We start from the raw sequence: 26,786 nt of genomic DNA, 5'->3' as shown, positions 1-26,786 counted from the left end.
AGGAGAGGGGTGAAGAGGAGGATGAATATGAAGGAATGTAAAGAGTCTGCGATTGTTAAACAGAAAACTCAGTGGCTATTTGTAAATTTGACACAAGCAACAGGTGGTCACTACATTGAGGTCTGACATGAAGGGGAAAAGATGAGGAAGGAGGAACCTCTTTTTATAGGACAGTGTTTTATGAAACCAGAAAGGTGAGGGTACAGCTTGACTTTATTCTCCTGTAAATAGGAAAGCTTACTTACAGAGCTAGCCACACATGGGTCTTTGATGTTAGATATTCGAAATTCAATGGCATTTCCTGTCTGATGCTAGGAAAGATTGAGGGCAGGAGGAGAGTAGGGTGGCAGAGTATGAGATGGTTAGATGGCATCATCGACTCAATGGACATGAATCTGAGCAAACTCTGGGAGACAGTGAAGGACAGGGAAGAACTGGCGTGCTGCAGTCCATGGGGTGGCAAAAAGTCTGACATGACTGAGCGACTGAACAACAATAAGTCCCCCACTTTAATTCCCTTCGGTGTTTACAAAATAGTGTGTTAAATTGCTCAAGATTTTCAATATGAGTGTTTTATTTAGAACCTCAGCATCTAGAGGTTTCTTTTTATGGGTGAGATTTAATATCATGTGGTCCTATTTGCAAATGACCAGAGAATTTCAAATAAAAATGGTTTATAATCCATTATCAAAGTTCATTCTTTAAAAATGACCATCCCTTCCATATTTTAATAATCTACTATAATGAAAAGAGTTAGCAATTAAAATCTGTAAAGAACTAGGGTTATTTGCTTGGCCTCTGTATGCAATTTCTATTGCCCAGGGATGAAAACAGGCCCACATGAGCATGAGTCTGAAGTAAAACCTGACTGTTGAATATCACTGGTGAGAAGGCAAGAAGAGATTTGGAAACAGCCAGCAGAAAGGAAGTGACTGAACTTTTCTGCCCCTTCAGCAAGCAACATCAACAGTAATACCAGAAGAAATGAAAGAGCAAATGTAATGGCTAGTCTCTTCCTTCTGGTCTGAATTTTCTATGAGCAAAAGAAGGGGCTAGAGATCAAAAATTACTCTAGGTTTAACATATGTTCCTAACATTTGAAGGATCCTAATTCATAGCCCCAAGGGAGAAACAACTTTTTTTTTTCCAGAAATATTACAAATAAACAACTATTTTGGAAGACAATTTTTCAGTTTTTCATAAAACTAAGCAGTTTTACCATACTATCAAATAATCATGCTCCTATGCATTTACCCAACTAATTTTAAAACCTATGTCCACACAAAAATCTCCATACAAATATTTACAGTAGTTTTATTCATAATAGTAATGGCTTCCCTGGTGGCTCAGTGGTAAAGAATCCACCTGCCAATGCAGGAGACTGGAGATGTGGGTTTGATCCCTGGGTGGGGAAGATAACCTCGAGGTGGAAATGGCAACCCACTCCGGCATTCCTTCCTGGAAAATTTCATAGGCAGAAAGCCTGGAGGGCTACAATCCAAGGGCTTGCAAAGAGTCAGACACAACTGAGCATGTATTCAGACACAACTGAGCATGTAAGCACACACACATTCATAATATTTATAACCCCAAACTAGAAGCAACTAAGATGTCCTTCAATAGGTAAATGGATAAACAAAATACAGCAATTCAGAAAATAGAATATTATTCAATGATAAATTATTTTTATAATATTCTATTTTATGAATGTGCTTTGAAGCCATGAAAAGACACAGATGAATCTTAAGTGCTTATTTCTAAGAGAAAGTAGCTAATCTGACAAGACCACATACTATATGATTCCAATCATGTAACATTCTGGAAAAGACAAGACTATAGAGATTAATGGTAAATCAGCCTGTCTCTAAATTGAATGAATAATGAAATGTAGCAAGAAAAAAAAATTTGCAGGTATAATCCAGAGATTCCAAATCTTAATCCTGCTTTTTCCTGTTAACTAATATATATATATATAATTTTTTCATTCTCCCTACACTCAAGTCCTATTAAATCTTTTCATTTTACTGAATAAACTCTATGTCTGGCTTCCTATTCCAGCACTTAATCCACATATAAGGGTTATCTTATTTATGTTTTATCTTCCCAAGAAACTGTAAATTTCTTGAGAACTGCTTCTTGCCATGTTGATCTCTTCCTCTGCCACATGGCTTGTGCAGTTATTTACAAGACACTAAATGCCTAATAAGTGTTTGTTGAAATAAAGAGATTACTGCAATGATATAAAATTTACAATACTATTAAGGCAGAACTTCAAAGTTAAACTGGAAATTTCGAAACAACTAGTATTATATTTCACTTAATTATTCAACATCTCAGCAAATGATAAATCTTATATTAGCAGAAGAATTTAAAATTCACGGCTATCTTTTATTTGGCTGGATATTCATGGGCATGTTAAATAACCCAATCTGGAAATTTCCAACCTCTTAATGTTACAGTACTCTTACCAGACATTCAAGATTCTCTACTTTTATAGTTATCACTCTGATTTATCCCTTTAACTTTTTTTTACTTCTACTAATCTTTTACAGAGTGCATTTTACTCATTTGAAAATATTTTTATTTCCCCACTTGCAGAACATAATATTAAATTACTTATCCTTTGGGACTATCTTTGGTTTCATAAAATTTTCTGTCACTGCCATGTTCAGAGAAAGGATCATGGAATGAAAAATTAGGCATAGTCTGTGGACTTAAAACTCAACCAGATCAATCAGCTTGTTCACATATGTCTAGTACTATGTAAAGGCTCAGACAACCAATTACAGAAGCAAAATTAAAGTGACAGTTGCTCAGTTGTGTCTGACTCTTTGTGACCCCATGGACTATACAGTCCATGGAACTCTCTAGGCTAGAATACTGGAGTGGGTAGCCTTTTCCCTTCTCCAGGGGATCTTCCCAACCCAGGGATTGAGCCCAGCTCTCCTGCATTGCAGGCGGATTCTTTACCAGCTGAGCCACAAGGGAAGCCCAAGAACACTGGAGTGAGTAGTATATCCCTTCTTCAAGGGATCTTCCCAACCCAGGAATTGAACTGGGGTCTCCTGCATTGCAGGCAGATTCTTTACCAACTAAGCTATCAGGGAAGCCATGGAAGCAAAATATCTCGCTAAATGAAACATAATATCAGGATAGGTTTCATTAAGTTAAATTAAGTTTCTTTTCCAAATTCCATACCTTATCTGGAGAAAAGTGAAAGTGTTAGTCACTCAGCCATGCCCAACTCTTTGTGACCCCATGGACTATAGCCTGCCAGGCTCCTCTGTCCGTGGGAGTCTCCAGGCAACAATACTGGAATGGGTAGCCATGCCCTTCTCCAGGAGATCTTCCTGACCTAGGGATAGAACCCAGGTCTTCTGCACTGCAGGCAGATTCTTTACCATCTGAGCCACCAAAACACTATAACAAATCTGAATCACAGTCAATCAAATATATAGGCTTTTGAAGATGAACAGAGCAGTGCTTTACTTACTTAGAGGCCACTCGGAAGTATTTCTGGATAAAATAAAAGGCGACCCCAAGAGGCACAAGTGCAACCAGGAACACAGGGGTAGCATAAGAAATCATGCCAATTGCAGACACGCAGAGCAGTGTTGACCGAGTTAGAGATTCCAAAGTTGGAGGGATATGCTGTTAGGAAGGTAGTTTGAAAGGAAAATGTTTTAGCTCAAATAAAACATTGGTAATAAGGCAACAACACATTAATTTTATATTAAGTTACATAATTAGTTCCAAAAGTAATATATAAACATTTTCGTTGTAAGCAATTCGTCACTCCTTCAATTTCACTCACTTCCCATTGTTTAGCATATTTATCCATCTTTCTACCTATCTGCTTAACCAGTGGTCAGTTATTTACCTATCTACCTATTTATTAATATATTATGGGATTTTTAAACAAATAGCACAAACTATTTTATATAAATAGCATAAACATAAACTCTAAACCTCATTTGTCCATTTGCTTGCTTTGTTTTACTGAATAAGATGGATTGTAAATCTTCCCATGCCACTCTATACAAATCTATTTCTTTTTAAAGGCTGAATAGTACTTAAAAACTCTTTAGCTATCCCGCTAATAATTTTAATTGCTTCCTCATATTCTTTGCATGCTTTTCAACTGGATTGTTTACCTTCCTTATTGATTTTTAGATGCTCTTTACATATCATGGCTGTTTATCCTCTTTCTTTACATGAGTTGCCAGTTTTTCTCCCAAAGAATATATTATATTTTAAATATGATGCTTTTACCTCAATAGAAATTTAAAATTCTAAAGCCATTTCTGTTGGCTTTTTTTCTTATTGTTTTTGAGTTCTGTGTCTTATAAAGACACTTCCCATGTTTTCTAAAATTACTCTTTTACATTTTATTTTATAGTTTTGTTATTAGATGGCCTCCTTTATCACATGTGAATTTGCTGTGTATTTTATAGTTAATTGCCCCAACACCCTTTACTGAAAAAACTTTCCCATTATTACTGAGTCAAGATAAACTGGTGTTTTTGAGTTCTCAATTTCATTCTTTTCATCAACTTGTTTTCTGTAATCTTACCAGAGTGTTTTAATTTCATAGTATTTCTTAGGTATCTGATAAGGAAAGTATATACACACACACACACACACACACACACACACAGGATTTTTATGATTTCCTGGATTTTTAGGATAGTTGAATCACTTTTCTTCATAGCAGGCTTATCTCTGTTTTCATAGTTTTTGCTGTTATTATAGGTTAAATGTAATTTTCACATAATTTTTTAATTGGTGGAGAGAAAGTTACTAGCTTTTGTATTACATGTCTAATGTAAATGCTCTGCTGAACTTCCTAGTTGATTCTTTCATACCAACTGTTTGAACTCTCTAGATAGTAATAGTGTCATCTTCCAAATAAGGAGTGTTCTGTCTCTTCTTTTCCAATACGTACTCCTTAGGAAGTGTTTTAGGTGCAGCATAATCTGACACCAATACTGTGAAAACATAAAAATTTTTCAACATATATTTTAGTCAGCTGCATGCATCATTCTTTACCTTAATTGATGGTAATTTAGGTGTTCTTAAGGCCATTTTGGAAAATCAGAAAAGGAAAGGGCTGAATTTGCTAAATCTTTGCTCAATCACCCTAAACAGTCTGTTCATAGAGAGATCCAATTTCGGACTCTGAGGTCTTTAATTTAAGGACAAACTTTTGGAGGCCTAAGTACCTGAGATCAAACCGGGCATCCTTGAAATATTCCCTAAAATATCAGTTCAGTTCAGTTCAGTTCAGTCACTCAGTCATGTCCAACTCTTTGCGACCCCATGAATCACAACATACCAGGCCTCCCTGTCCATCATCAACTCCCGGAGTCCACCCAAACTCATGTCCATTGAGTCGGTGATGCCATCCAGCCATCTCATCCTCTGCCTTCCCCTTCTCCTCCTGCCTCCAATCCCTCCCAGTATCAGGGTCTTTTCCAATGAGTCAACTCTTTGCATGAGGTGGCCAAAGTACTAGAGTTTCAGCTTCAGCATCAGTCCTTCCAGTGAACACCCAGGACTGATCTCCTTTAAAATGAACTGGTTGGATCTCCTTGCAGTCCAAGGGACTCTCAAGAGTCTTCTCCAACACCACAGTTCAAAAGCATCAATTCTTCGGCCTCAGCTTTCTTCACGGTCCAACTCTCACATCCATACATGACCACTGGAAAAACCATAGCCTTGATTAGACAGACCTTTGTTGGCAAAGGAAGGTCTCTGCTTTTGAATATGCTATCTAGGTTGGTCATAACTTTCCTTCCAAGGAGTAAGCGTCTTTTAATTTCATGGCTGCAATCACCATCTGCAGTGATTTTGGAGCCCAAAAAATAAAGTCTGACACTGTTTCCACTGTTTCCCCATCTATTTCCTATGGAGTGATGGGACCAGATTCCATGGTCTTCGTTTTCTGAATGTTGAGTTTTAAGCCAACTTTTTCACTCTTCTCTTTCACTTTCATCAAGAGGCTTTTGAGTTCCTCCTCACTTTCTGCCATAAGGGTGGTGTCATCTGCATATCTGAGGTTATTGATATTTCTCCCAGCAATCTTTATTCCAGCTTGTGCTTCTTCCAGACCAGCATTTCTCATGATGTACTCTGCATATAAATTAAATAAGCAGGGTGACAACATACAGCCTTGATGTACTTCTTTTCCTATTTGAACAAGTCTGATGTTCCATATCCAGTTCTAACTGTTGCTTCCTGACCTGCATATAGGTTTCTCAAGAGATAGGTCAGGCGGTCTGGTATTCCCATCTCTTGAAGAATTTTCCACAGTTTGTGGTGATCCACACAGTCAAAGGCTTTGGCATAGTCAATAAAACAGAAATAGATGTTTTTCTGGAACTCTCTTGCTTTTTCGATGATCCAGCGGGTGTTAACAATTTGATCTCTGGTTCCTCTGCCTTTTCTAAAACCAGCTTGAACATCTGGAAGTTCACGGTTCATGTATTGCTGAAGCCTGGCTTGGTGAATTTAGAGCATTACTTGACTAGTGTGTGAGATGAGTGTAATTGTGCGATAGTTTGAGCATTCTTTGGCATTGCCTTTCTTTGAGATTGGAATGAACACTGACCTTTTCCAGTCCTGTGGCCACTGCTGAGTTTTCCAAATTTGCTGACATACTGAGTTCAGCACTTTCACAGCATCATCTTCCAGGATTTGAAATAGCTCAACTGGAATCCCATCCCCTCCACTAGCTTTGTTCATAGTGATGCTTTCTAAGGCCCCCTTGACTTCACATTCCAGGATATCTGGCTCTAGGTAAGTGATCAAACCATGATGATTATCTGGGTCGTGAAGATCTTTTTTGTACAGTTCTTCTGTGTATTCTTGCCACCTCTTCTTAATATCTTCTGCTTCTGTTAGGTCCATACCATTTCTGTCCTTTATTGAGCCCATCTTTGCATGAAATGTTCCCTGTGTATATCTAATTTTCTTGAAGAGATCTCTAGTTTTTTCTATTCTTTTGTTTTCCTTTATTTCTTTGCATTGATCCCGGAGGAAGGCTTTCTTATCTCTCTTTGCTATTCTTTGGAACTCTGCATTCAGATGCTTATATCTTTCCTTTTCTACTTTGCTTTTCACTTCTCTTCATTCACAGCTATTTGTAAGGCCTCCTCAGACAGCCATTTTGCTTTTTTGCATTTCTTTTTCTTGGGGATGGTCTTGATCCCTGCCTCCTGTACAACGTCTCGAACCCCCGTCCATAGTTCATCAGGCACTCTATCAGATCTAGTCCCTTGAATCTGTTTCTCACTTCCACTGTATAATCACAAGGGATTTGATTTAGGTCATACCTGAATGGTCTAGTGGTTTTCCTTACTTTCTTCAATTTCAGTCTGAATTTGGCAATAAGGAGTTCATGATCTGAGCCACAGTCAGCTCCTGGTCTTATTTTTGCTGACTGTATAAATCTTCTCCATCTTTGGCTGCAAAGAATATAATCAGTCTGATTTCGGTGTTGACCATCTGGTGACGTCCATGTGTAGAGTCTTCTCTTGTGTAGTTGGAAGAGGGTGTTTGCTATGACCAGTGCGTTCTCTTGGCAAAACTCTATTAGCCCTTGCCCTGCTTCATTCTGTTCTCCAAGGCCAAATTTGCCTGTTATTCCAGGTGTTTCTTGACTTCCTACTTTTGCATTCCAGTTCCCTATAATGAAAAGGACACCTTTTTGGGTGTTAGTTCTAAAAGGTCTTGTGGGTCTTCATAGAACCATTTAGGTTACTGCCCCAACCAGTAACCAGCATTACTGGTTGGGGCATAGATTGGATTACTGTGATATTGAATGGTTTGCCTTGGAAATGAAAAGAAATCATTCTGTTGTTTTTGAGATTGCATCCAAATACCGCGTTTCGGACTCTTTTGTTGACCATGATGGCTACTCCATTTCTTCTGAGGGATTCCTGTCCACAGTAGTAGAGATAATGGTCATCTGAGTTACATTCACCCTTTCCAGTCCAGTTTAGTCGCTATTCCTAGGATGTCGACACTCACTCTTGCCATCTCCTGTTTGACCACTTCCAATTTGCCTTGTTTCATGGGCCTAACATTCCAGGTTCCAATGCAATATTGCTCTTCCTAAAATATCACAGCATCTAATATCACTTCAACCTAATAAAAGGAAAGGACATCTAAGACAACTTGGTATTCCATTCTTTACTTCTGGGAGACGCTCTGCATTAATTCTAAACTTTAAGATCGTTACTATGAATGGAGATACAACATATTAAAATCACTTCTTTTTACAATAAAAAAAGTTTAATGTTCATTATTTTCTATTTCTCTTTATTTCATGCTGATTCTCTAAGTATCCTCTTCCATGTGGATAAATTATTTTGAATTGATCTATTTCCTTTAAGATTTCATTCTAGAAATCTGTGCATATTTCATAGATTGCATAGTCTAGAATTTTATGTATATATGTAATATTGATATGAATTTGTATTTAGGTTTATTTTATTTAGGTTTGCATTTAGCTTTTATTTAGGTTTTAGAAATCCTCTACTGTTAACAGGAATCATTATTTATCTTATTTTTTTAAATTCCTTTTTATTTATTTATTTATTTTTACTTTACAATATTGTATTGGTTTTGCCATGTATTGACATGAATCCACCACGGGGGTACATGTGTTCCCCATCCTGAACCCCCCTCTCCATCCTCCCTCCCCATCCCATCCATGATTTATCTTAAAACGTTGTTTAGCTTATACTGAGAAATTTATTTTTGAACTTGGAAGTAATTTAGGAACTCACCTGATCAATGATATTTGTATCAGCTGAAAAGCGATTGAGAATCAGTCCCAGTGGTGTGGTATCAAAGAATCTAGGCAATAAACAGATTGGATGTATGATAATTCTAAATGATCTGGAACCTAAACACTGCTAATAGACATCTTGGTGTCATAAAAATGAGAAGATCTCTATTCATCTGCTGAAAGACTGAATAAATTATTTAAAATTTCACACTTCACTTTAACATAAAAATGCATAGTTTTATGATATTATAAAATAAATAACTACTTTTTTTTACCTTATTGGTCCAAGAATTATCTTATTAAGGAGATTATGGTGAAGATTTTTAGCAGCTGTGAGACCCATCCATTCCACAGTGAGAGATGTAACAAGGCAGAGGAAAATACCTGCTCCACAAAGTATGCTAAATCCAGCCACATAGTAGGTCTAAAAAGCAACCAATACAAAAAGCACAGATGACATTATCAACTGAGTTTTTTCTTGCTAGGACACCAAATGTCAAAGTCTGGCAATATTGTCAATTTCTATTATCTCACATTAATTTACACAGTGGAAGGAGGGCAGTTCTCCTGGGGATACTCCTGGAGATACTCAGGGCAGTATCCCCACCATAATCCCATGGCCGAGTCCCCAGTTGCTCTCTTCATTCTCTTTCAGGGTTTGCCAAAGGGTAGATGAAACATTAGAGTTAGTTTTCTGGTTTGAAATATTCTTGACTTTTTATATCATAAAGTTCATTCTTTCTATCCCTAATCTCAGAATGACCAGCTAATTCATTGGTATAGCAGTTAAAATCAGATACCATCAGAACAAGAACAAGAGTCCTGTGTGTATATTACACACACACACACACACACACATCATGTGTATAACTCCCTTGAATCCAAACCCAAGCATTATCATTAAATATTTCTTATGATATTTCAGGTCTTGCCCTAATTAACCTATTGAATCATTATAAAAGTACTGGGACAAGTCACAGAGCACAGACCTGTGCTTGCCAAGGGGGAGCCAGGTAGGGTAGGGATGGATTGGGAGTTCGGGATTAGCAGCTGTAAAGTGTTATACATAGAATGGATACACAACAAGGTCTACTCTATCACACAAGAAACTATATTCAATATCCTATAATAAGCCGCAGTAGAAAAGAATATGAAAAAGAATGCATGATATATATACCTGAATCACTTTGCTGTACTGCAGAAACTAAGACAATATTGTAAATCAACTATACTCCAATAAAATAAACTAAAAACAAACAAAAAACCTCACAGAATTCCTGTGACATCTGGGATATTTGTATCTAACTAGATAAGAGTAAAATCTCAACATCTCTTAGATAATGTAAAAACAAAACCCGCTGTACCTGGTCAGCTTTTCCAGTACTGTTTATACTATACTCTGAGGTCCATGTGGCCAGCCAGTAGTCTATCGCTACAATGACGGAATGTTTCAGAAGCTTAGAGAAAATCATCAGGAAGAGCAAGAAGAATCCTCCAGAAGTGAGGTACCGCCAGCAGGTCTTCCATGGCATTTTAGTCCTCAGCCTCATTACCGTGGACATGTTATCATCCTCATCTTCCTCCTCTTCTTCCTCTGCATAAGAAGCACTTGTTTAATCTTCTGACAGGTAACAGGTAGATACAGAATTTGTATTATTCCCACCTACCAACAAACCTTCATCAAATTTTAGAAATACAAGTCTTATAAATGTAAATGTTTTTAGCAGAGAAAAGCATCATTTAAAAAAAAACAACAGGTGAGGGACCTCCCTGGTGGTCCAGTGGTTAAGGATCCGCCTTTCAATGCAGGGGATGCAGGTTCAATCCCTGGTCAGGGAACTAAGATCACACATGCCATGGGGCAATTAAGTCTATGCACCACCGCGACTCAGCCCACATGCACCAGAGCACGTGTGCCATGACTACAGAGCAGCCCGCGTGTGCTGTATCTAAACACCCTGCATGCTTCAGCGAAGATCCCATGTGACACAACTAAGATGACACAGTCACATAAATAAATAAACATTAAAAGAAAATAGGTGAGTGCCCATTAACAGATGAATGGATAAAGAGGCTGTGGTATATATATACAGTGAAATAATACTCAGCCATAAAAAGACCAAAATCTTGCCATATGCGACAACAGGGATGGATCTTGATAAGGGCATTATGCTAAGTGAAACAAGTCAGACAAACACACACAAAATACTGTCCCATTTCACTCATATGTGTAATTTAAAAAACAACCAAAAAAAGAAAAAGAAACAAAGTAAGTGAACAGTCCAAACCACATAAAAACACACATGGATATACAGAGAACAGAGTAGGGGTTACCAAAAGGAAAGAGGTGGAGGGGAAGATGAAATGGATCAAGGGGATCTACTGTATAGTGGATGCTCTGATGCTGGGAGGGATTGGGGGCAGGAGGAGAAGGGGACGACAGAGGATGAGATGGCTGGATGGCGTCACCGACTCGATGGATGTGAGTTTGAGTGAACTCCAGGAGTTGGTGATGTGCAGGGAGGCCTGGCATGCTGCGATTCATGGGGTTGCAAAGAGTCGGACACGATTGAGCGACTGAACTGAATTGAACTGAACTGTATAGTGGCAGACTGGAAATACATTTTTGGTGATGAGCATACTATTGGTTCTACAGAAGTAGAAATACAATGTTGTACACATGAAACTTACATAATGTTATAAACCAATGTCACCTCAATACAAAAGAAATGTAAAAATATGTGAAAATGAATAAATGAATGAGTAAATGAAAAAATAAAGTATATGTTTGGATGAGAAAACTTAATTTATTACAATAAACTAACTAGAATTACAGACTAGAAGTTTACTACGTTATTGAAGGAAATGTGTGCCAATAAAACCACATGCCAGACCTGCAAACATTTAGAATTTTTTGAACTTTATATTTCTGAATCTGCACCAGGAGGAAATAGGCTTTGAAATCTGTGCATAGCTCAAGAGGGCATAATCCATAATCTCTGTGGCTCGTTTTAAATGTGGTCATGGAGGTGCATGAGCAAAATGGAACCTTCCTGAAGGCAAAGTCAGGGGTCAGAGGACAATGGGTAGGGAGCTCCTCTCAGCTGTTTAAACCACCTGGAAACTTCTAGACAGCTATTTTCAGAACATATTCCATTACAAGGACAGGGAACTATGGTATTTACTGAGCAGTAAAATTTGATCATTTGTATGGTTTAGTGAGGGCATCCCTGGTGGCTCAGTGGTAAAGAATCTGTCTGCAATGCAGGGCACATGGGTTTAATCCCTGGATCAGAAGATCCCTTGGAGAAGGAAACGGCAGCCCACTCCAGTATTCTTGCCTGGAGAATCCCATGGACAGAGGAGTCTGGTGGGCTATAGTCCACGGGGTTGCAAAGCGCTGGACACAACTTAGCAACTAAACAACAACAAATGGTTTGTGACTGTGGTGTATTTCCCATCCTTTCTTTTCCCAAAGACAGTTTTCATTGTAGTCACCTTGTATGTACTCCACTACTGTAGAATGAGCAGGCTGTGAGTAGGAAAGATAGATAATTTGGTTTCTAAATTATCAGACAACAGAGATCTAAGTATGGATATGATGGGAAGACTGGTCTATCATCAAGGATCTTCACATTTGAGCCAGATACAAAAGAGGAACAGACCTCAGCATTAGAACTGAGAAATGCTGTGCTTAGATGCTCAGTCATGTCCAACTCTTTGGGATCCCATGGACGGTAGCCTGCCAGGCTTCTCTGTCCATGGGGATTCTCCAGGCAAGAATACTGGAGTGGGTTGCCATGCCCTTCTCCAGGAGATCTTCACAGTGCAGGGATCAAACTCAGGTTTCCCGCATTGTTGGCAGATTCTTTACCATCTGAGCCACCAGGGAAGAAGACCAGAACTGAAAAGGGAAAATGAAAAAGATCCACAGCTGCACACCCTTTTGCAATTTCAGAGCGTAAAGGACAAAGGGAAGATTGTAAACACTTCCAGAGAGAAAAGATATGTCATCAACAAAGAGTCATGCAATCACTATTATCAGATAGGAGGGAACAATGAACACTGGAATGCAGTAGAGCCTTCAAATGTCTGAGGGAAAACAATTTTTACCTAGAGTTCTGTACCAAATAAAGACATTTTCAGATATTCAAGGACAAAAAAAAAACAACAACAAACAAACAGGTGTCAGATAATCTACACTTTGGCGAGGGTGGGTCTGTGAGTGAAAGTTAGAAATTTGCATGATCAAAGAGATAGACACTTGCAGATTGCTACCTTTCTCCTCAATATCCATTTTCTGTTTCCATATTAATTGAAATTTTACCTTTCCTATGGCTACCCAGCTAAAGTCAGCATTTCTTCACTTCCTCAGAACCTAGTCTGTCCACATGATGATCTAGCCAATGGTTAGTAGCAGAACCAATATGGGCAATTACTTTTCTTTCCCTTCCTGGTGGATTCAACAGACATAGAATAGCACCAGCAGCCTAGCAGGTGATACGTACTGTACTGGGATCTTTCTTATACATTTCCTCTTTTACTCTGAAACAAAAGTATCATTATCTTATTTTACACATGAACAATTGAATAAACACAGCAAGTCCAGGACAGAGTCAGCCCTGCAAATGCTGCGTTTACCACTGACATACTGGAGAGAGTAACTGCAGTTCTAAAGGCTATCTGTTTACAGTACCAAACAGTCTCTTTTTTTTGCCCCGTGGGGCTTACAGGATCTTAGTTCCCTGACCAGAGATCGAATCTGGGGCCACAGCAGTGAAAATACTAACTACTGGAAAAGCAGGGAAGTCCCCAAATATTCTTTTAAAACATTTTAAAATCTAAGAAATGGGAGTGAAAAATTCATTCATTCATTCCTTTACTCAATGAGTACTCACTGAAACCCTGAATAATTATCTGAAATGTAAAGATAGCACATTTTGCTGTCCTTCTGCTAGAAATGATAATCTTCTCTTAATTGGCCCATGGAAATGTGGTCCTAGGCAAAATCCATGTAGGAAGACTGAAGTACAGTACACTTACTCTATGGACTTTTATGGTTTATCTTACAAACATCTTGGCAACAAATGTCAAAGCAATGTAACTATTTCATTTTATTCCTCAAATTTCCAGTAAACCTTTTTTCACCCACTGTATTTTATTATATCCAGAAAATTGAAACACAACAAATAGCTTTCTAACTCTCTTATTCTTCATTGCTATATTATCATGAGACCCCCGTAAAAACAGACTCAAGTATAAATCTTTCAAAGCAGTATTTTCGCTGTATTCCCCATGTATTGTTTATTTCCCAAGGACTGACATTTTATTTTACTAGACCTTTGCAGTTTATCTGAACAAGGATCTAGACCCATTGTCCTGTCAGCTCTCACACACACAGCACAAAAACACTCGTACACACTGTGGGGAACCCCTCAAGATGCCTCGTTTGACAACATACACCTATTTACATACATCTATATACACATATTGATTTCACTCCTATTCCGTCCATTTTCAGTTTCATGTATTTGATTTTGCCTTCACCTCTCTGCAAAGTGGCTAGTCATTCTGTACTGACATAGACACACATCAATTGCCAAAGAAGACTTCCATATCCTATCACCCATTTGAATGTTTTTTTTTTAAAAGATCTACCTTCGTCTTCATCCTCCAGTTGGGCTTTGGCCTCTCTTGAATACATGGCTCTTCGGAGTGTTTTCCTCTCTAAAGTTGTTTGGTCAGCTTCCATATCCTACAGGAAACACGGTGCTGTCATGCAAGGAGCTCACAGCCACAGGCAAGTTCTACTTACAGTCAATGACCCACATGTAGCAAATACCAACTGTTAGTTACCTTTCTGGGTCTGGAGCTCTCTGCTCAAGATGGATGGACAACTGCAGACATACGGACAACTCCTATCATAGGAGAAGGTGTGACGTACCACTTGAGGCTTGTGGGAAACGTATCAGAGCTCAGAGACATTAGGGCAGTAAGAAGCCAGGAAAAGTAGTAACGATGTGATAGAGCTGACCCCAGGGGCAGGCGGACACCTCTTCTAGCCTTAAGCCTGGTCCCATCATTGATCCTTGTTTTGTTTTTATATCATCTTCATATACTCTTATAATTTTTCTGTGGACAAAACATGGTCCACTGGAGAAGGGAATGGCAAACCACGTCAGTATTCTTGCCTCGGGAACTCCATGAATAGTATGAAAAGGCAAAAAGATAGGACAATGAAAGATGAACTCCCCAGGTCAGTAGGTGCCTAATATGCTACTGGAGATCAGTGGAGAAATAACTCCAGAAAGAATGAAGAGATGGAGCCAAAGAAACAACAATACCCAGTTGTGGATTTGACTGGTGATGGAAGTAAAGTCTGATACTTTAAAGAGCAATAGTGCATAGGAATCTGGAATGTTAGGTCCATGAATTAAGGCAAATTGGAAGTGGTCAAACAGTTGGAAGTGGCAAGAGTGAACATCATAATTTAAGGAATCAGCGAACTAAGATGGACTGGAATGGGTGAATTTAACTCAGATGACCATTATGTCTACTACTGTGGGCAGGAATCCCTTAGAAGAAATGGATAGCCATCATAGTCAACAAAAGAGTCTGAAATACAGTACTTGGATGCAATCTCAAAATGATAGAATGATCTATTCATTTCCAAGACAAACCATTCAATATCATGGTAATCCAAGTCTATACCCCAACCAGTAATGCTGAAGAAGCTGAAGTTGAATGCTTCTATGAAGACCTAAAAGACCTTCTAGAACTAACACACAAAAAAGATGTCCTTTTCATTATAGGGGACTGGAATGCAAAAGTAGGAAGTCAAGAAACACCTGGAGTAACAGGCAAATTTGGCCTTGGAGTACAGATGAAGCAGGGCAAAGGCTAATAGAGTTTTGCCAAGAGAATGTACTGGTCATAGCAAACACCCTCTTCTAACACACAACAGAAGACTGACTCTACACATGGTTATCACCAGATGGTCAATACTGAAATCATATTTATTATATTTTTTGCAGCCAAAGATGGAGAAGCTCAATATAGTCAGCAAAAACAAGACCGGGAGCTGACTGTGGCTCAGATCATAAACTCCTTATTTTCAAATTCAGACTTAAATTGAAGAAAGTAGGGAAAACCATTAGACCATTCAAGTATGACCTAAATCAAATCCCTTATGATTATACAGTGGAAGTGAGAAACAGATTCAAGGGACTAGATCTGATAGACAGAGTGCTTGATGAACTATGGACAGAGATTCGTGACATTGTACAGGAGACAGGGATCAAGACCATCCCCAAGAAAAAAAATGCAAAAAGGCAAAATGGTTGTCTGAGGAGGACTTATAAATAGCTGTGAAAAGAAGAGAAGCTAAAGGCAAAGGAGAAAAGGAAATATATACCCATCTGAATGCAAAGTTCCAAAGAATAGCAAGGAGAGATAAGAAAGCCTTCCTCAGTGATCAGTGCAAAGAAATAGAGGAAGACAATAGAATAGGAAAGACTAGAGATCTCTTCAAGAAAATTAGAAGTACCAAGAAAACATTTCATGCAAAGATGGGCACAATAAAGGACAGAAATTGTATGGACCTAACAGAAGCAGCTGGAGAAGGCAATGGCACCCCACTCCAGTACTCTTGCCTGGAAAATCCCATGGACAGAGGAGCCTAGTAGGCTGCAGTCCACGGGGTCACTAAGAGTCCGGCACAACTGAGTGACTTCATTTTCACTTTTCACTTTCATGCATTGGAGAAGGAAATGGCAACCCATTCCAGTGTTCTTGCCAGGAGAATCCCAGGGATGGGGGAGCCTGATGGGTTGCCATCTATGGGGTCGCACAGAGTTGGACATGACTGAAGCAACTTAGCAGCAGCAGCAGCAACAGAAGCAGACGATATTAAGAAGAACTGGCAAGAATACACAGAAGAAGTATACAAAAAAGATCTTCACGACCCAGATAATCATGATGGTGTGATCACTCACTTAGAGCCAGACATCCTGGAATGTGAAGTCAAGTGGGCCTTAGAAAGCATCACTATGAACAAAGCTAGTGGAGGTGATGGAATTCCAGTTGAGCTATTTCAAATCCTAAAAGATGATGTTGTGAAAGTGCTGCACTCAATATGCTAGCAAATTTGGAAAACTCAGCAGTGGCCACAGGACTGGAAAAGGTCAGTTTTCATTCCAGTCTCAAAGGCAATGCCAAAGAATGCTCAAACTACTGCACAATTGCACTCATCTCACATGCTAGCAAAGTAATACTCAAAATTCTCCAAGCCAGACTTCAACAGTAGATGAACCATGAAGTTCCATATGTTCAAGCTGGATTTAGAAAAGGCAGAGGAACCAGAGGTCAAATTGCCAACATCTATTGGATCATGGAAAAAGCAAGAAAGTTCCAGGAAAACATCTTCTTTTGCTTTATTGACTATGCCAAAGCCTTTGACTGTGTAGATCACAACAAACTGTGAAATTCTAAAAGAGATAGGAATACCAGACCACCTGACCTGCCTCCTGAGAAATCTGTATGCAGGTCAGGAAGCAACAGTTAGAACTGGACATGGAACAAAAGACTGGTTCCAAATAGGGAAAGGAATACATCAAGGCTGTATACTGTCACCCTGCTTATTTAACTTATATGCAGAATACATCATGAGAAATACTGGGCTGGATGAAGCACAAGCTGGAATCAAGATTGCTGGGAGAAATATCAATAAGCTCAGAAATGCAGATGACACCATCCGTACGGCAGAAATTGAAAAGGAGCTAAAGAGCCTCTTGATGAAAGTGAAAGAGAAGGGTGAAAAAGTTGGCTTAAAGCTCAACATTCAGAAAACTAAGATCATGGCATCTGGTCCCATCACTTCATGGCAAATAGATGGGGAAGCAATGGAAACTGACAGACTTTATTTTTTGGGCTCCAAAATCCCTGCAGATGATGACTGCAGCCATGAAACTAAAAGACATTTGCTCCTTAGAAGAAAAGTTATGACCAACTAGGCAGCATATTCAAAAGCAGAGACCTTCCTTTGCCAACAAAGGTCCTTTCGTCAAAGCTATGATTTTTCCAGTAGTTATGTATGTCTGTGAGAGTTGGACTGTAAAGAAAGCTGAGTGCCAAAGAATTGATTCTTTTGAACTGTGGTGTTGGAGAAGACTCTTGAGAGCCCCCTGGACTGCAAGGAGATTCAACCAGTCAATCTTAAAGGAAATCAGTCCTGAATATCCATTGGAGGGACTGATGTTGAAGCTGAAACTCCCATTCTTTGGCCACCTGATGCGAAGAACTGACTCATTTGAAAAGACCCTGATGCTGGGGAAGATTGAAGGCAGGAGGAGAAGGGGATGACAGAGCATGAGTCGGTTGGATGGCATCAGTGACTCAGTGGACATGAGTTCGGGTGGACTCTGGGAGTTGGTGATGGACAGGGAGGCCTGGTGTGCTGCAGTGCATGGGGTCTAAAAGAGTTAGACACAATTGAGCAGCTGAACTGAACTGAACTTGTCTGAATTTTTCTAACGATTCATCAATGTTAACAAACATCTTCTTTTAAAACTGGAAGGTAGTTCTGGATTGGTTAAAGCACTGTTGGTCATACACTATTATGAATTATCAAATCAAGATGAATTTCTGACTGAGGATCTCACTCAGGGGATTCAAGAAAGAGACTTCAATAGAAACAAAAGGAAGGCGGGTTATTTTGAAGTTAATGGGAAAGGAGAGAAGGGAAGATGTCAAATACAAACTGCAAAATTTTAAGGGTTGCTCCAGACTCATCCTGTGCTAAGAAACAGAAAAGCGTTTTGTTTTCTCCAGTTCTCTGCTTCCAACATTCCTCCGTCTTGGCTTTGGAACTGGACTAGTAGCATCAGTTCAGTTACACTGTGGGTTAAATCAGCTTCCGAGGGACAGTCTGGGAAACTACCCGTATCTCTGCTTCTGTGGGGAAATGCATTCTGAGTTCCAAATAACTGACCCACTGACTTTTGGAATCGACAGTAAATTAAGGGCTTCCTGTACATGCTTTTATATTTATATATATATATATATATATATATATATATATATATATATATAATGTTTGTTACAGGGATAAACCAATAATTCTTTGATGATCAGTTCTAGATAGTGGTCCTGTTTTGTTTTTGTTTGTTTGGTCTCATACAATGTGTGATTTAGGAGACTTGCTATTCTAGAAAGCTCTGTTGCTTCCAAGTTACTGCTTTACAAAAAAAAAGTAATAGCAAAAGTGTCTCTTGAATAGCATTTTTCAGAGATAATTTCACATTAGCTTTTAATTGTGCCTAATGATGTGAAAAGCAATATTTGTACACTGTAAAGTATTTTTTGAGAGTAAACAAAATAAAAAAAGAACTGATCTTTTGTGGATAGTGTATTGAAATGAAATAAACCTGTACATGGGAAAACAGAGGATTTGGTTCTTTTTCAAATTGCCAATCTGTGTGAGCAAAAGTTATCGCCTTGGGGACTTTAATCTTAGTCATTTTCCTTAGGAGTAAAATGCTCATACTAAGCTCTGAGATTAAATATTTTAAATTGTTTTGATATATGGATTAAGTAAATACAAATTTAGTTTCACTTATCTAATACATAAGGCTTCCCAGGTGGCTCAGTGGTAAGGAAGCTGCCTGCCAAGCAGGAAATGTGGGTTTGATCCCTGGGTGGAGAAGATCCTCTGGAGAAGGAAATGGCAACTCACTCCAGTATTCTTGCCTGGAGAATCCCATGGATAGAGGAGCCCGGTGGGCTACAGTCCGTGGGGTCACAAAAGAATCAGACACAACTAAGCGACTAAATGACAACAACAACAATCAAATACATATTTACTGAATGCCTGAGAAGAGTTGAATCAAAGTGAGGGTTGAAGGCTGAGGGAAGAAACATCCAAAAACGCTACTTTATTTTGCTTAATAATATTATGAAGATAATGGGTGATGCCATGCAAGGCAGAATTTTTAACAACATTTAAATCATCTAAAAGTATTATCAACTTCTTCTCAAAGCTGTCATTACTATTCTCTTTAGCATATTTTTCCTATTATTCCTGAACCTTTAAACTGGCTGATCTGTCTAAAGACCAAAGATGGGATGTTTTGTGAATCCTTTAGTTTTACCTCCTCCACTTGCTTGATCTGCTCTGGTGCTAAGCCAGCTTTTCTCAACCTTGGCACTATTGACATTTTGGGTCAGAAAATCCTTTGTTGTGGGGGCTGTTCTGTACATCATAGAATGTTTAACAGCATGCCCTTTCCTCTACCCACTAGATGCCAGTAGCCCTTGCTGCCCTGTTGTGGGTAGCCATTCCCTTCAAGGGATCTTCCAGACCCAGGGATCAAACCCTGGTCTCCCACACTGCAGGCAGATTCTTTACTGTCTGAGCCACCAGGGAAGCCCTATAACCCTGTGATGTGTCTTTAATTATAGAACTATGGTATCTTGAGTGATCACTTCATTTCTAAACACAGTGTAACAGACTTTCTTCCTGGCTTGCAGTATTACTTCAAAATCAAGCCACAAGCACCCCCCTTTCTCTCTTGTGGTTTTTCCAGATTTTCTTTTCAAAGTAAACCATAAATGGTCCACTCCTTAAGCTTACATCATATTCTTTTGTCCCTGGCACCTAGACCACTGGAAAAAAATGTCATTTGGAGTCATTCCAGTAAGTTTATTATCAAGCATCTCACTGCATAATTTCTAAGTGAGCTCTTGCCAATTGTACACTGTAACGTTTTGATGAATATTCTCCTTTCAAAGGTTCTATGATTTGTCCTACTCTACTAAGACGTTGACATGCAGCTTTTCTTTCTTATTTTGAGACGTTTGTAATTGGCTTTTGATGTCTTTGGCAAGCTCACAGAAGACAGAGCAATCCGATGGTTTGTCTGACTTCTTATCTTTCTTCTGCTATTGAAACAAGATTATTTTTTTTTCCTTTAAGAAATAATACATTTTAACTTCTTGACATTTTCAGAAATTTGCTGATATAAACATTTTCATTTTATAATGCTCATTCCTGACCAGGACTATTGAATTCTGGACTCTTTCTAGTCCCATAACTCAAGAGAAAACATTTTTAAAATTTACTGATTCAATTTACAATTTACCTCTCAACCATGATGATGGTTTTTCTTTCATCACACTCAATTGGTTTTCAACTCTGTTATCATTTCATTCAATATTATATTTACATCATATAAAAACATTACACTGGTATGAACCTGGGTTTAAATCCAATTGGTACAAAATATTATATATACTGTACAAGTTTAGGCAAGTTACTTAGATCTCTGAGCCTCAATTTTCCCATCTGTAAAAGTGAGATCATATTTTCTTTGCTTATTTCTCCTATTTTTTGCTTATTTTTTGAGAATTAGAAGAGACATGTGAAAAGGTTTTGTGGACTTTAAAACATATAAAACGGTTTTGTGGACTTTAAAAACTATCTAAATATAAAGTTTTACTGTCATTTCTTTCTGATTACCTTCCTTCACCTCCCCCAACTCTGTCCCAGGCATACTTAGCACTACACCCACAGCTAACCACTCTTCCTTCTTTCAAAATCATCTAAGATTTTGCTTTGCCCACAACCCTTCATTTGTAAGTGATGAATGAAAAACTCATATTGAAGGTGAGTAAAATAGGACATACATAAGGGAAAATAAGATAAAATGAGGAAAGAGCATGCTTGAGCAAGTTTTAAATGCATATATGATTGTTTTAAACACACATATAATTATAATATGTCTCCAATTCAAATAAAAGTCCTCTAAAGGGCTGAAAATAAAAGATATCATTAGAATTTTCTTAGTTTCAAAGTAGTTTATCAATTAATGGAATATAAATATACAATTATTTCATATTTCACATGAGATTATTATATAATCAAAAATTAAATGTAATACTTCTTTAAAAGTATTTTTAGTAATTTTGCACTGTATTTCTGACTCTTCTTAACTGAACTCTGAACTCTTCTAAATCTGAGCAATTACCTTTTCTAGTTCTTGATCCTGCCGATTCATTAGTGTTTTCCAATGTTCATAAAGCTCTACATCTTTGGTCTGAATATCCTTCAAAGTCCCTTCTCTTAGAACACTTCCATCTTTCATGGCTATGATCTAAGGAAAGCATATATTAGAATTAGGACAAAAATCCATAATTGGCCAATTGAATTATATTTATCTCAGGAAGCATTTATATAACTGGAATATAAAAATTCTTTTAATTTCTTTTAAACTCTTACCCAGTCAGCATGTGTTAGATATTGTAATTTGTGAGTCACAAGAACAAGTGTCCTCTTGTCATCTTGGAGAAATTTCAAAATTCCTTCCTGCATTAGGTGATCACTCAAGTGAATGTCCAAGGCAGAAAATGGATCATCCTACAACAAGTAAAATGGAGACATAATGAACAATTTGCATATTTTCTTTGTAATGAAATTCCTGCAGAAAACAGAAATACAAATAACTAAAGGCAAATTATCCCACAAAATTCAATTTATAATAAACAGACTCTGAATAGCTTTAAATGACAAAAGTTACTAAATTAAAAATGAGGATTTTATTTTCCCTTTCATCTTAAAAATAATGTTGAAAGTAAATAACAATATTTGGAGTGGTTTGAATTCTTATATATAGAATCTCCAAGTTCAAAAGCCAACATTACCTGACAACCTATAACAATAAACCAAAACAAAGAATATGATAGTAGTTAAAGTTGACATCAATTCACTTTAGACATGAATAAAAACAGGCACAGACTCTGGACCAAGATGACAACATAGGAGGCTCCTGAATTTCCCTCCTGCCATGGACACACTGAATATACAGCTGGACACGGAGCAATTCCCTTTGGAACAGATCCAGAAACTGAGTGATTTCTACATTTTAAGTGACAGAAAAATACATCAAAACAGGTAGGAAAGGTTGAGACACATTCTCATCATAAACCCCACCTCTGGAAAATTCACAAATACGTGGAGATAAAACAAGATGTTCCTGAACAACCAATGGAGACACTGAAAGAGGAAATCAAATAATATCTTGAAACAAATGAAAATGAGACACAATGCATCAAAACTTATGGGAGGCAGCAAAACCAGTTCTAAGAGAATTTTATAGCATGGATTCCTACCTTAAGAAAAAAGAAAGACCTCAAATAACCTAACTTTACATCTCAAGAAACTAGAAAAACAAAGAACAAATTAAGCCCATAGTTCATGGAAGGAAGGAAATAACAAAGACCAGAATAGAAATACATAAAATACAGACTAAAGAGACAATAGGGAAGATTGATGAAACTAAATAAGTAAAATATACAAACACTTAACAAGACTCATTAGAAACAGGGTGGCTCAGATGGTAAACAATCTGCTTGCAAAGCAGGAGACCTGGTTTCAATCCTTGGGTTGGGAAGATTCCCTGGAGAAGGGAATGGCAACCCACTCCGGTATTCTTGCCTGGAGAATACCATGGACAGAGGAGCCTAGACGGCTATAGTCCACGGGGTCACAAAGAGTCAGACACAACTGAGCAATTAACACTTCCACTTTCACTAATAAGACTCACCAAAAAAAGTGGGAGGATTCAAATAAAACTATATGAAAGAGGCAACATTACAACTGTGACCACACAAATACAGACTCATGAGACTATTATGAACACCAACAAACTGGACACCTAAAAGACATGGATAAATTCCCAGGAAAAAAAAATCTACAAAAATTGAATCATGAAAAAATAGAAAATCTGAATAGACCAACTACTGGTAAGGAGATTGAATTAGTAATCAAAAACACCTCAATAAACAAAAGCCCAGAACCAGATGGTTTCATTGGTGAATTCAATCAAACATATAAACTGGGATTAAACCAATCCTTCTCAAACTTTTTCAAAAAATAGAAGAAGAAAGTATACTTCCAAACATTTTACAAAGCTAGTATTACCCTGATATTAAAACTAATGATTCCCTGATGCCAAAGACACCATACATACACAAAAAGAAAATTACCGACCAGTGTTTCTGATGAACACAGATGCAAACATCCTTGATGAAATATTAACAAGTCATATTCAACAGTCATTAAAAGATTCATACACCATGAATAAGTTGGATTATTCCAGGGATGCAAGGATAGTTCAACGTCTGCAAATCAATCAATATGATACACCACAATAATAAAATAAAGGATAAAAATCATATGATCAACTCAATAGAAGCACAAAATACATTTGCCAAATTCAACATTCAATCATGATAAAAACTTTGAATAGAATGGGTATAAAGAAAACGTACCTCAACATAATAAAGATCATATATGACAAGCCCACAGCTAATACCACACTCAATGGTGAAAAGTTGAAAGCTTTCCCCTTGGGATCAGGAATAAGACAAGGATACCCAGTCTTACCACTTTTATTCAACACAGTACTGAAAGTTTAATACTATGGGGCTTACCAGGTGGCTTAGTGATAAAGAATCTGCCTGGCCGTACAGGAGACATGGGTTTGATTTCTGGGTCAGGAAGATCCCCTGGAGGAAGAAATGGCAACCCACTCCAGTATTCTTGCCTGGGAAATCCCGTGGACAAAGGAGCCCGGTGAGCTACAGTCCACAGGGTCCAAAGAATTGGACATCACTGAGTGACTGGGTCACAACAAACTGTGGAAAATTCGTAAAGAGATGGGAATATCAGACCACCTTACCTGCCTCCTGAGAAATCTGTATGCAGGTCAAGAAACAACATTTAGAACTGAACATGGAACAACAGACTGGTTTCAAATAGGGAAAGGAGTATGTCAAGTTTGTATACTGTCACTATGCTTATTTAACTTATGTGCAGAGTATATCATGTGAAATGCCAGGCTGGATGAAGCACAAACTGGAATCAAGATTGCTGGGAGAAATGTCAATAGCCTCAGAAATGCAGATGATGCCACCCTTATGGCAGAAAGTGAAGAAGAACTAAATAGCCTTTTAATGAAAGTGAAAGAAGAGAGTGAAAAAGTTGGCTTAAAACTCAACATTCAGAAAACTAAGATCATGGCATCTGATCCCATCACTTCATGGCAAATAAATGGGGAAACAATGGAAACAGTGACAGACTTTATTTTTTGGGCTCCAAAATCACTGCAGATGATGACTGCAGTCATGAAATTAAAAGACACTTGCTCCTTGGAAGAAGAGCTATGACCAACCTAGACAGCATATTAAAAAGAGACATTATTTTGCCAACAAAAGTCCATCTGTCAAAACTATGGTTTTTCCAGTAGTCATATATGAATGTGAGAGTCAGACATCCATAAAGAAAGCTGAGCACTGAAGAATTGATGTTTTTGAACTGTGGTGTTGGAGAAGACTCTTGAGAGTCCCTTGGACTGCAAGGAGATCCAACCAGTCAATCCTAAAAGAAATCAGTCCTGAATGCTCATTGGAAGGACTAATGTTGAAGCTGAAACTCCAATACTTTGGCCACCTGATGGGAAGAACTGACTCATTTGAAAAGACCCTGATGCTGGGAAAGATCGAAGGCGGGAGAAGGGGATGACAGAGGATGAAATGGTTGGATGACATCACGGACTCGATGGACATGAGTTTGAGCAAACTTTGGGAGCTGGTGATGCACAGGGAAGCCTGGTGTGCTGCAGTCCATGGGGTCGCAAAGAGTCGGACACGACTGAGAGACTGAACTGAATTGAAATGAACTGAGTGACTGGGCACACATACACTGGAAGTACTATGTCAGATCAATTAGTCAAGAAAAAGAAATGGCATCCAAATAGGAAAGGAAGAAGTTAAACTGTCTCTATGTACAGATACAATGTGGAAAGAGTAGTCTCTTCAATAATGATATTGGGGAAAGTAGACAGCAGTGTGCAAAAAAAAAAAAAAAAACATGGGCCACTATTTTACATCATACACAAAAATGAACTCGAGTGGATTAAAGACACGAACCTAAGATCTGAAACCATAAAACTCTTAGAAGAAAACATAGTGGATAAGCTCTTTGATGTTGGTCTTGGCGATGCTTTTAAAATTTTAATACCAAAAACAAAGGCAACAAAAGCAAAAATAAATAAATAGAACTACGTCAAACTAAAACATCTCAGTCCATTAAAGAAAATCATCAACAAAATGAAAAGGCAACTTATGGAATGTGATGAAATGTTTGCAAATCATGTATCTTATAAGTAGTTAATGCCCCCCAAATATAAAAACCTCATACAAATCAATAACAAAATATCCAAACAATCCAATTAAAAAATGGTCAAAGGATCTGAATAGATATTTTTTCCAAAAAAGTGAAAAAATGGCCAAAAGGTACATAATAGTACTCAACATCATTAATTATCATTAATATTAATATTATGATTTATCTGGGAAATACAAATCAAAACCACAAAGAGATATCACTTCATACCTGTTAGATTGGCTATTATCAAAAAGACAAGAAATAACTAATGTTGGTGAGAATGTGGAGAAAAAGGAATTTTTGCATTGTAGTTGGAAATAGAAATTGTTGCAGCCACCATAGAAAAAAGTATGGAGGTGTAAAGGCTAATTTGATAAAGTTTAATTAGAGTTTACAGCAAAATCTAAAACCTTTCAACTAATTGTTTGTACGATCTTTATAGACAGATCTTTTAAAGATAGATGTAAGATCTTTATAGATAACAATAATGTCTCTTTCTCCTTTGTTTCCTGTGTACCCAGCACAGAAGATGGCTCTGATGACGCTCATTAAACACTGATGGATGGAAAGGAAGGGAGGGAGGGTAGGAGGGAGGGAGACAAAAAGAAAGCAAAAGACAACACAGTAACTTGAGAGTAATCATTAAAAGAAGAAAATAAGAAACAGCTGATCACAAAAACAGAAAAAAAGGAAAAGTACTCAAAAGATATGAAGTTCTAGCTCACACTCTGTCACTTACCAGCCATTAATTCTCAGGTAAGGCATTCCACC

The 26,786-nt window shown here is 37.9% G+C and overlaps 1 protein-coding gene across 6 annotated transcripts in view; it reads right to left on the bottom strand.

Moving 5' to 3' along the window:
* Window positions 1-26,786, bottom strand: part of ABCC9 (ATP binding cassette subfamily C member 9) — a 156,665-nt gene that overhangs the window by 44,800 nt on the left and 85,079 nt on the right. For all 6 annotated transcript variants that reach the window (XM_061417661.1, XM_061417664.1, XM_061417660.1 and 3 more), the window contains 7 exons: window positions 22,068-22,205; window positions 21,817-21,942; window positions 14,453-14,549; window positions 10,159-10,388; window positions 9,070-9,218; window positions 8,793-8,862; window positions 3,494-3,651 (listed from right to left, as the gene is read on the bottom strand). In XM_061417661.1, the coding sequence (XP_061273645.1) occupies window positions 3,494-3,651; window positions 8,793-8,862; window positions 9,070-9,218; window positions 10,159-10,388; window positions 14,453-14,549; window positions 21,817-21,942; window positions 22,068-22,205 (968 nt within the window). The remainder of the gene's footprint in view (window positions 1-3,493; window positions 3,652-8,792; window positions 8,863-9,069; window positions 9,219-10,158; window positions 10,389-14,452; window positions 14,550-21,816; window positions 21,943-22,067; window positions 22,206-26,786) is intronic.

Source organism: Bos javanicus, chromosome 5 (assembly GCF_032452875.1).
Source record: "Bos javanicus breed banteng chromosome 5, ARS-OSU_banteng_1.0, whole genome shotgun sequence".
Taxonomy (NCBI): domain Eukaryota; kingdom Metazoa; phylum Chordata; class Mammalia; order Artiodactyla; family Bovidae; genus Bos; species Bos javanicus.
The sequence above is the reverse complement of the archived record's forward strand: the minus strand, read 5'-3'. Positions and strand labels throughout refer to the sequence as shown.